The sequence below is a fragment of the Fukomys damarensis genome, unplaced genomic scaffold (assembly GCF_012274545.1).
Source record: "Fukomys damarensis isolate Sample0158 unplaced genomic scaffold, DMR_v1.0_HiC HiC_scaffold_5, whole genome shotgun sequence".
In the NCBI taxonomy this organism is placed as follows: domain Eukaryota; kingdom Metazoa; phylum Chordata; class Mammalia; order Rodentia; family Bathyergidae; genus Fukomys; species Fukomys damarensis.
The window spans coordinates 20,227,183-20,238,296 of NW_022900917.1; the positions used below are offsets into that span (position 1 = coordinate 20,227,183).

General features: G+C 37.3%; 1 protein-coding gene across 1 annotated transcript in view; it reads left to right on the plus strand.

Annotated features, from left to right (window-relative positions):
• Virma (vir like m6A methyltransferase associated) overlaps positions 1-11,114 on the plus strand; it is a 62,163-nt gene extending 51,049 nt beyond the window's left edge. The window contains exons 18-24 of the mRNA XM_010619608.3: positions 3,360-3,512; positions 4,027-4,187; positions 5,351-5,447; positions 6,776-6,942; positions 7,504-7,835; positions 8,931-9,074; positions 9,998-11,114. Coding sequence (XP_010617910.1) covers positions 3,360-3,512; positions 4,027-4,187; positions 5,351-5,447; positions 6,776-6,942; positions 7,504-7,835; positions 8,931-9,074; positions 9,998-10,152 — 1,209 coding nt within the window. The 3' untranslated portion in view covers positions 10,153-11,114. The remainder of the gene's footprint in view (positions 1-3,359; positions 3,513-4,026; positions 4,188-5,350; positions 5,448-6,775; positions 6,943-7,503; positions 7,836-8,930; positions 9,075-9,997) is intronic.

Genomic DNA, 11,114 nt, shown 5'->3' on the forward strand with positions numbered 1-11,114 from the left:
TTATCTTCCTACTTCAGATTATATTTTTCTATCCTGTAATAACTTTTGATGTCTCTAGGATAAATTCCAAACTTTGTAGTATGGCATTCAAAAATATTTATTATCTAACTAAAAAAAAAAAAACCCCAAAGCCCCAAATCTTAACTACTCTTGAAATCATCTCTCCCTTAGAAAACATATTATGCCGTTGTCCATAAACCTCATCTACTCCCCTTGCCAGTACAGGCTCAGCAAGCACTTCAGTGCTGAGCCACCTCCCCAGCCCTCTGTAAAATTCTATTTTGAGACAGGATCTCACTGAGTTGCCCAGGCTGACCTTGGATGGTGGCCTCCTTGGCCTCTCCAGTAGCTGAGATACAGACCTGTATCACTACTTCTAGCTCGTGGACTTTTTTTTCTTTTGTGGCCATGGTTTTTTTTTAGTATGTTGGTATCTTTGATCAAGCTATAATCTGATCATCAGTTTTCATGTATCCTGATTGACGAAATTTTTTGAGATTACCTTTTCTCCACTTTTCGCATCATGTTACTTGAATTATTATTCTTCTTATTATTATTGTTAATTATTATTATTATTAGAACAGGGTATCGAACTCACTGAGCCACTGAGCTAAATCCCCCCTGCCTTGAATTTCTGTTTTGGAGATCATTTATCATGTCCCACCCCACTTTTGGAATATTAGCTCAGTTAAGTCATAGACCAGGACAGTCTTTTTCCCAGAATACTTATGTAATGTCTTATGCCATCGAATAGCTGAAGTGTTTGACAAATGAATAATTTGAAATAGTATCACATGGAAATTTGATAGGATTTCCACTTTCCTAAAACATGGTATGGTTTTAGGATTATAGTAGATTATAATTAAAAAATCTTCTAAAAACTGTGTTATTCTTTAACACAGTAATGCATATACAGAAAACTTGAAAATATGCTAAATTTGACTCTAGATTTTCTAAGATTACTTTATTATTATTATTATTGTTATTTTTGTGAGAGAGAATCTCATTCTGTATTTCTAGCTGGCCTTGAACTCAGTGTGTAGCCCAGGCTGGCCTTGAACTCGTAGCAGACCTCCTGACTTAGAATTTGGAGTGCTGGGATTACAGTTGTGCACCACCATGCTTGGCCTACTACATTTTTTTTTTTTTTTTTGGTACCGGGGATTGAACTCAGGACCTTGCACATGCGAGGCAGGCCATGGAACCACTGAGTTAAATCCCTGGCCCTACTACTTTTTTTTTTTTTTTTTGAGACAGGGTCTTACTACATAGTTGAGACTGCCCCGGAACTCACTATGTAGCCCAGGCTGGTCACAGGGATCCTCCTGCCTCAGCCTTCTGAGTGCTGGGATTACAGGCATGGGCCACCCACCACGCCTGGCCCTACTACTTTTAATTATAAGCACGTGGATTAGAATTTAAAAGACATTTCATTTTGGTCAAAATTCATAAAGATGCAAGGGAGTATAGAGAGATTTTAGATTATTCCAAATATTTTATTGAATTTATAGTGTTGTCTTTAATCAAAAAATATTTTAATGTATATCAATAAATGCTAGTGATCTTTTTGGCTTCCATACCATTTCTCTCCTTTTTGTGGGGGTGGTGTTGAGACAGGGTCTCACTATGTAGTACTTACTATATAATCCTCCGGCTTTAGCGTCACCACAGGCATCACCATCCCATTTTAAATGTTTTTTGTTTTTTGCTTTGCAGTTTTAGGTTCACAGCAAAACTGGAAAGTACGAAATACTCATAATCCTTCCCTCTACACAAGTGCGACCACCCCACTGACATAATTATCACACAAATACATAACTTACATTAAAGTTCAAAGACAGCTTGATTTTTCCTTTTCCAATCTATATATCTTTTATTTTCTTTCCTGTCTTTTTGTGTTATCTAGCACTTTCTATTACCATGTTGAAAAGAGTGGAAAGAGGAGACACGATCCTTGCTTTAGTGAGAAAGCTAGTTTCTTAGCATTCAGTACGCTGTTAGCTGTTGCTGGCCGTGTAGAATGAGTTTAGAAACTTTACCTTTGCTTCTACCTTCTGAAAGAGATTGTAGAGAATGGTTATAATTTCTTTCTTAAATGTCTGGTAGAATTCATCACTCAACCTATCTGGGCCTCCCTTTTTTATTTATTTTAGTATGTTTTCTCTGAGCTTTATAAATAATAGTCCTTATAACATTTCTTTTCTTTCTTTCTTTCTTTTTCTTTTTTTGGTACTGGGGATCAAACTCGGGCCCTTGTGCTTGTAAGGCAGGCACTGGAACCACTGAGCTAAATCCCCGGTCCTCCTTATAATATTTCTGATGCAACTATACTGAACTTGCCATCTGTCATTGAAAGTGGAATAAATAACAGTGAAGGATGAAAGAAGCCACATAGATTCCTTTCTAGATGCTTATTCTATGAGATTCATAAAGTCTTAGAGTATGAATTGTATCAACCATTAGGCTTCCTTTTAAAGTGAACTGTTTGCTATCTATTCTGGTCATTGTCTTCATTAAGAATTTTCATTCATCCTTTACAGACACTTGATGTAAGACAAATGTCACTGGCCAGGGATGTAGCCTGGCAAGCGCAAGCCTGAGCTCAATCCCTGGTACCCCCTCCCCTCCAAAAGACAAATGTCATGAACTCCAAATAAAATTTTAATTATTTACGCCAATTTTGAAGTACCAAATCCCGTATCTGGGTTGGTGAGTGCACTTTACTTGTTTCTGAGTTTATTCCAGAGAGATTGTGTTCATTTTGAGCCATTTAAAACAGGGCTATGTCACAAAGATTTGAAAGTATGGTTAGGTATGTATATTACTATCTACTGTAAGTGTTTTGAAGAAGATTTTAAATAGAAAATAGTTTCTTGCTTGATGTAGTGTAGTCTCAAATACAATACTTTTTCTTTATTTTCTTGCCTTATCTCCAGGTACTGTAATTTTTTTTCTTTTCTTTTTTTACTGGGGATGGAACTCAGGACCTTGCGCTTACAAGGCAGGTGTGGCGCCATTGAGCTAAATCTCCTCTTCCAAGTGTAATATAATTTCTGATTACTGTAGTTGTTAGCAGATGTTTATTCTTGAGCATCAATCAGATCATCAATCAGTGTGTTGTATGACCTACAAGTACCAGTGTGTTTGACACTGAATGTTTGTCTTGAGTTTTCGTGTAAGTTGAATGCTTGTTTACCCATTTATTTTGTGGGTCTTACTTTCAGCTCTAAGTCCATTTGTAGCAATACAAAAGCATATTGAAGGGATAATTACAGCAAATGATTTAATACCTGAATAAATTGAGAAGCCTCTTTGCAAATTTTCTGCTCTCAAATTTAACTTGTGTGTGACATTTACAGGGATGTTGTGGAGATGATAGTGGTCTCATGGAAGTAGAGGGAGCTCATCCATCACGGACGATGAGTATTAATGCTGCAGAGTTAAAACAGCTTCTACAGAGCAAAGAAGAAAGTCCTGAAAATTTGTTCCTTGAACTAGAGAAGCTTGTTTTGGTAAAAAAAGAAAAACAAAAGCAGAAGCAAAATAATAACAGCATTCTTGAGGCATATTTTCTTCTCAGTTTGACTGGACAAGTTAATCTTAGGGACCTTTTTAAATAGTGAACCTTGGGTATTTACAACATCCCAAATAACTCTTTGAATTAATAAATTGGAGTGAAGGCCTCCTTTGTATCATGAATCTTAAAGTGTAAACAAAGGCAGTGCTTTTCTATTCTTTGAATGTATTCCGCCCCCTGCTGCCATTGTTTAGAAATAAAATGGGAGGCTGGGGCTGTAGCTCTGGGTGAACACTTGCAGAGCATGTGATCCACGGCTCCAAAAAAAAAAAAAAAGAAAAGAAAGAAAGTGATAGTTTAATGTCTAAATGTTAAGTGTTTAAGATCACTTCTTAATAGTGTTCCAAACTTTAATAGTGAAATATCCCTTTTCTGCTAGTCAGTAGATTATAGGCATGTGTGTTCAAATTTTACCTGCACCTTTTCATTCTGCTTTTGCTTCTGTCTAGGAACATTCAAAAGATGACGACAATCTGGATTCTCTGTTGGACAGTGTTGTTGGCCTTAAGCATATGCTGGAGTCATCAGGCGACCCCTTACCTCTTAGTGACCAGGATGTAGAACCAGTGCTTTCTGCTCCAGAATCTCTCCAGAATCTGTTTAACAATAGGTAAAACACTCATGTCTGTGGGTGGATGTTATAATTCAATGGCTGGAGCAGAGAGGGGATCAGCAAACTTCTCTCTGTAAAGGGTAAGGACAGTAAAAATGTAGGCTTTGCAGGCCACGTGCAGTCTCTGCGCAGCCTCCTGTAGTTTTCTTGATTTTTTTTTTTTTTTTATCTTTAAAAATATATAAACCTTTCCTTGCTTGCAGATAGGTCAAACATAGGCTGGCAAAACAGGCCTGGCTTTACTCCTAGTTTAGAGGATATAGATGTGTTAATCTTTGGAGCACTAACATCCTAATGACCGTTTACTATGAGAGAAGTAGTGTGCGGATTCCAGCATTGTTTCTCTGGTGTGAGAAACTGAAAGTGTATGAAAAGATGAAAAAGTATAGTAGATAATGGGAAATGGGAAGAAAATGTTCACATGAGAAGGGGAACAAGGGAGCAGGGAAAGAGAAAGGAAGGAAGGAACAAGAGAACAAAGAATAGAAGGAAAAACATAGAGACAGAGTTTTTGTAAATAAGGAGGTGAAGAAGGGTTTGAAGAGAGGTGAGAGGAATGGGGACAAAAGCAGCAATATATATCATGTACAGGTAACAGTTCTCTGTAATAAATGTTATCATTACCTAAAATGTACCAATAAAAAAGGAATTAGTGTTCATATTTAGAAAATTAAGTGTAGCAGCTTCTTTGTAGTACATTAAAGTAAACTTGCCTTTTAGGAAATAAAAGTAGGGCTCCATTTTATTTTACAGAAAGTTCAATATTTTTTACAGCAGGGTCATTTTCTAAGTTAATGTTTTGTTTGCTTGCTTTTCATAGTACTGGGGGTTTAATCCATGGTCTACATTCCCAGCCCTTTTTTATTTTTAATTTTGAGACAGGGTCTCACTAAATTGCCAGGATAGACTCAAACTTAGTCTTCCTGCCTCAGCTCCCAAAATGCTGGGATTACAGGCCTATGCCAGCATGCCCAATTTAAGTTATTGGTTTTTAAGAATGCTTAATTCTTGAATAGCCTTTTGAGTCTCTAGCTGCTAATTTTAATACTATTTTAGAGGCTAATATTTTTAACTACATTCCATAGATTTTTACTTAGAAGGTAAGCTGTAATACTTGATTTTAAGATTCTGCTTTTCACCAAATACTTCTTGTATTCTAGGACTGCATATGTGCTCGCTGACGTCATGGATGATCAGTTGAAATCTATGTGGTTCACTCCATTTCAGGCTGAAGAGATTGATGCAGATCTGGATTTGGTATAAAGGATTTAATTACTAAATATTTATACAAAAAAGTTACTGGTTTTTGTGTTTGTTTCTTTTGTATATTATTAGCATTACAATAGTTTACATATTATACGGCTGTTAAGGTCCACTTGGAGGCCAGTGCAGTATTATTTTTGTGTCATGTACCCAGTTAAAGGTGTCAAGAACTCTTTTTAATGTTACTTTTTCTTTTTCTTTTCTCTAGTTGATAAGTTGCATTTTCAGAATGTGACTTTTAAGGCCAGATCACATTTTTGCATAAGTACCTCATAAGGGTATAAAATAGAGAAAAATATCTCACGAAATAATGGTTTATTCTTGCACTTCGTTTTAAGGGAAGGAATGGTATAATACTTGCTCTCAGTTTGAGATCTTACAAAGAATGTAATTGTTATAATGCGGTGTGGAGGGGCCAGGGATTTAGCTCTATGTCAGCGTGCCTGCCTCACAAGTACAAGGTCCTGAGCTCAATCCCCAGTACCAGGGAAATAAAACAAAACAAAAACCAGCTTTATTGAAATATAATTCATCTGTCACACAGTTCACTTACTTAGAGTATATAGTCTAATGGTTCTTGGTATGTGGTGTGATTGAGAATTGACGTTATGAAACCCAATTGCTGAATGGGTAAGAATATAGGTAAGAGATTGTCAGTTTATCTGTAATCCTTGCATCCAGGATGCTGAGGTAGGAGGATCAGGAGTTTGAGGCCAGCTTGGGCTATGTAATGAACCCAAAGTCAGTTTATTATGTACTGAAACCCTGACTCCAAAAAACAAAGAAAAAAATTTAATTTAATGTAGTCTGTGGGCTGGGGTTGCAGCTGATTGGTGCTGCGCCTGCCTGGCAAATACAAGGTCCTGAGTTTGATCCTCATTTCCAAAAAAACAAAACCTTAGGTTGGAACATCATTAAGTGCATAACACTTTGTGGAATCTGTGGAATGGAATTCTTTTATAACAGAAATGGCTCTGTATTTTCAGACTACTTTGGAAATGTTCTAGAGGTATTGCAGTGTTAATTTAAACAGAGAAAGCCTGAGTTCTCTACCAGCCCTCTAAATTTACAGCCCCGCTTTGAGGAGGAATACAACCAAAAATTAAAAATTAGTTGAATTCTTAAGAGTTTTCTTACTGTTGTGGTTGTTGCTCTTAACTACCAATGGTACTGCTTTCTGAAAAGATCAAGGAGAGAGGTAGATCTATAGTTTATTTACTATGGGAGTTCAATGTAATATATAAATAGGAAAAGTTTCTTAGTCAAATGTTACAATAATAGTTACATTTAAGATGTATTTTGTTTCATTTCTCTGGCTGCAGGTAAAGGTTGATTTGATTGAACTTTCTGAAAAATGCTGTAGTGACTTTGATCTGCACTCAGAGTTAGAGCGCTCATTTTTATCAGAGCCGTCATCTCCAGGGAGAACTAAGACTACTAAAGGATTCAAACTTGGGAAACATAAACATGAGACCTTTATAACTTCAAGGTAAAATTTATTCCACTGAAGATCTTATTTATGTATTTTAAGATAGACGCATAAAAAAGTTGATAAACTTTTTAAACTGATAAAAAAGTTGGTATAGTACTTGAATCATGAATGTTGTTTGGATATTTTTAAGATAATTTTGGGAGCTGGGATGTAGCTCAGTGGTAGAGCACTTGCTTAGCATCTACGAGACCCTGGGCTTGATTCCAGTTCCACAAAAGGCACAGACACAAAAAGTGCCAGATATTGAAGCCAAGGCTGCACGCTTGCTAAGCACTTATTCTCCTGCCTGGGTCACCTCTACCTCCTGTTGCATTGTTACTGGAGTTTGAAATGTTTGAGCAATAAGTGAACTGGATTGTTTTTATAAGTGTTAGTCATGTCAATAAAATGTGAGTATTGTTTTTAGCTAGTTTACTGTGTCACACGGACAGTAATATAGATACTGGCAAAATTAACGGTTGGAATAAGGAAAAATTTTCAGTATTGCAGAAATTGACTACTATATTTTTATTGGAAATATGAGAAAAATGTTTTCATGGAGTGTTTTTGTTTTAATAGTGGAAAATCTGAATACATTGAACCTGCCAAACGAGCTCATGTTGTGCCACCACCAAGAGGAAGGGGCAGGGGAGGATTTGGACAGGGTATACGACCCCATGATATTTTTCGTCAGAGAAAACAGAACACAAGTAGACCACCTTCTATGCATGTGGATGACTTTGTTGCAGCTGAAAGTAAAGAAGTGGTCCCCCAAGATGGAATACCCCCACCAAAACGGCCACTCAAAGTGTCACAGAAGATTTCTTCTCGTGGCGGGTTTTCAGGCAATCGAGGAGGACGAGGTGCTTTTCACAGTCAAAATAGGTTTTTTACACCACCTGCTTCAAAAGGTAGCTACTTATGCGTATTTTCTCGTGAGTTAGAATATTGGAATATTAAATGTTGCAATATTAAATGAGTCACACGGAAGAGACTAAAATACATTATTTTTCTATTACTACAGTTGAGCTGCTCGTAGACCAGAACTGCTAAACCAGTAGTACTCTTTGTTGAGTACTCTATTGAATATGGGGGTAAAACTCTCACTTTTTTAAAAAAGTTAACCTTTTATATATTATGTTTTTAGCAACATGTTTAAAAGAAATTTTGGGCTGGGTGTGGTGTTGCATGCCTGTAATCCCAGCACTCGGGAGGCTGAGGCAGGAGGATTGCTGTGAGTTCAAGACCAGCCTGGGCTACATAGTGAGTTCCAGGTCGGTTTCAACTACATAGTGAGACCCTGTCTCAAAAAACAAAAAACAGAACAAAAGGATTGTTCTGTATAGTAAACAATTACTTCTCTTATCCCTTTGCATCCTAATGTTATATTTAATCTGTTTTAAATTATTTCAAGATTTTAGAAATTACCTTATTTTATTTAATTATTTTGGTATGGGGAATTGAACTCAGTCAGAATCTTGAGCTTGCCAGGCAGGCACAGTGCCACTGAGCTACCTTCCCGGCCCAGAAAGTACCTTATTTTAGAGAAATTATTTTTTGTTTCATTTTATTTTATTTATTTATTTATTCATTTATTTAGGTATTTTTTGCTGGTGGATTGATGACATACCTCCATTTCTACTTGTTATTTTAGGAGGGTGGCTTAAGTGGGGGGTGTTAGGAACTATTGTAAACACTATGTATAGTAACCTCACATCCACCCTATAAGATAGATCCTATCGTACCCCACTTACGGATGAGAAAATAGTCATTTAGCTGACCAGGATTTGTAAATGTAAGAGGCAGACCAGTATTTGAGCTCTGGCAGTCTGGTTCTAGAAACTCTGCCATTAACTACTGTGAGACTTCCAATATGCAGTGTATTCAGTTTATACAGTTTGTTTCTCATCTGTTAATTTTGAAGCTTAAGAAAAACCTGTCCAATCCTCTTTAATCCAGTTGAGGATGTAAAGAGCATGGATTTTGATGATGTTGTTTGCATGTAGGGAACTACAGTCGTCGGGAGGGAACAAGAGGCTCCAGCTGGAGCGCCCAGAATACTCCTCGAGGCAACTATAACGAGAGTCGCGGGGGCCAGAGCAATTTCAACAGGGGCCCTCTGCCCCCGCTGCGGCCGCTCAGCTCTGCAGGTGCGTGCTCCCCACTCGCCACCGCTGCCCAGTCCGTCGGTGTCATTGGCACACTCTCTCTGGTGGGGAGGACGTTTAGAATGTTGAGTTACAATTCGAGAGCCAAGTTTGTGTCGTCAATTTTTAGATTCCGAGCCATTTGTGTAATCTGAACAGTTTCATAGTGATGTGCTATATTTCAATATTGAAAACTAATCCTTAAGGAACCTTTTTTAATCACAAGGTATTTTGATAACATACCTTCTTCATAGTATATTTTGGTTTTGTTAATACTTTTATGGGTGAGCTGGGCGTGGTGGCACATGCCTGTAATCCCAGCACTCAGGAGGCTGAGGCAGGAGGATTGCTGTGAGTTAGAGACCAGCCTGGGCTACATAGTGAGTTCCGGGGCAGTCCCAACTACATAGTGAGACCCTGTCTCAACCCCCCCACACAAAAAAAACTATTGTGGGTGTAAGTACATATCTTTTTATTTTATTTTTTTTGGTACCGGGGATTGAACTCAGGTCCTTGCGCTTGCAAGGCAGGCCACTGAACCGCTGAGCTAAATCCCCGGCCCAGTACATATCTTTTTAAAAATACATTACTACATCAAGTTCAGGATTCTCATCAGGAATAGCCAGGAATAACTTTGTTTTTTAAATATATTTTTATAATGTATTGTATTTAGTATATAATATATAGTATATGTATATATGTAATATATAAGGTAATGTATTATATTTAGTATATACTTCTTAAATATCATATACTTTGCCTATTTAAAATTGCCAATTCAGTGACCTTTAGCACATTCACTGAATTTTTATATGAAATTTTGAAAAGCAAAGAGCAATTCCTGATTCAAGAGCAGTGCTGTAGATAAGGATATATGTAGCAGGAAAGGAGAGGATGTGGAACTAACAACTGTTGTTTCCTTGCAGGCTATCGGCCAAGTCCTCGGGACCGAGCTTCTCGGGGTCGTGGGGGTCTCGGGCCTTCCTGGGCCAGCGCCAACAGCGGCAGTGGAGGCTCCCGAGGAAAGTTCGTTAGTGGAGGCAGTGGTCGAGGTCGTCACGTACGGTCCTTCACACGATGAAATGCTCTTGGGGACATTAAGTGTATATAGACATTTCACGAGGACAACAAAAATAAGACATCGAAGGACCAATTTAGACTTAGCTATTATCTGGAGACATCTGAGAGAATATTTTTATCTGAAGAAAGCAGATTTTGTTTGATACCTAAATGAGATTTCAATAAAAATCCCAACTTTGTATGTATGTTTGTATATACTTTTACCCTTTTTCTATGACTATTTATTTAGAAAATTTCTAGGTAGAAAAACTAAACGATGTCTTTTGTATTTTTCTTGCTATACCACAGATATTCCTGATCTTTCTCAGCCCATGTTAGTGTTTCAGTAATTTTCCACAGCACATGTAGGCCAAAAGAAATACCTAGTATTTCTGTTTATTATAGTTAGGTCCAAGCAACTTAAGGATTTACTTTATCACCTCTAGTAACTTTGGACACTGTACAGTGTTTCATAGCTTGGAATCAGTTTCATTTCCTGCTTCACTATGTTTCTTTCACAGTGCTTTTTGTCAAACTACTGAAAGTTTTGCAAAGATACACTGTTATGAAAAGGAATGTTATCTAATATGGAAAATGTAAACTACCTCAAATTAGTAGTCTGTGTGGTGTCCAGGGGGTGTTGCTGTGTTCCCTCAAAATCTACTAGGGTGCCCTGGTAACAGTTTGGTAACCATAGCTGTACCAAAAGAAACAATACTTCTTTATGTTAGAAAGAAATACAAACTTACTCTGTTTCAGCTTTGGACCTACTGATGTTATTTTACTACATAATTATTTAAAGCCGAAAATGAGGCATCTCCTAATTCTGTAATATTGAGAATTAGAAACATCTAATAAAAGCTGGACTTTATATTTAGAAATAAAGCTTATAAGTTTGAGAAAGTAGCCATATTGTCCCCAAGGTATGTCTTAACACACTGAGCCTGTATAACTGGCCTCAAATACAGAGTACTCTTTAAAAAT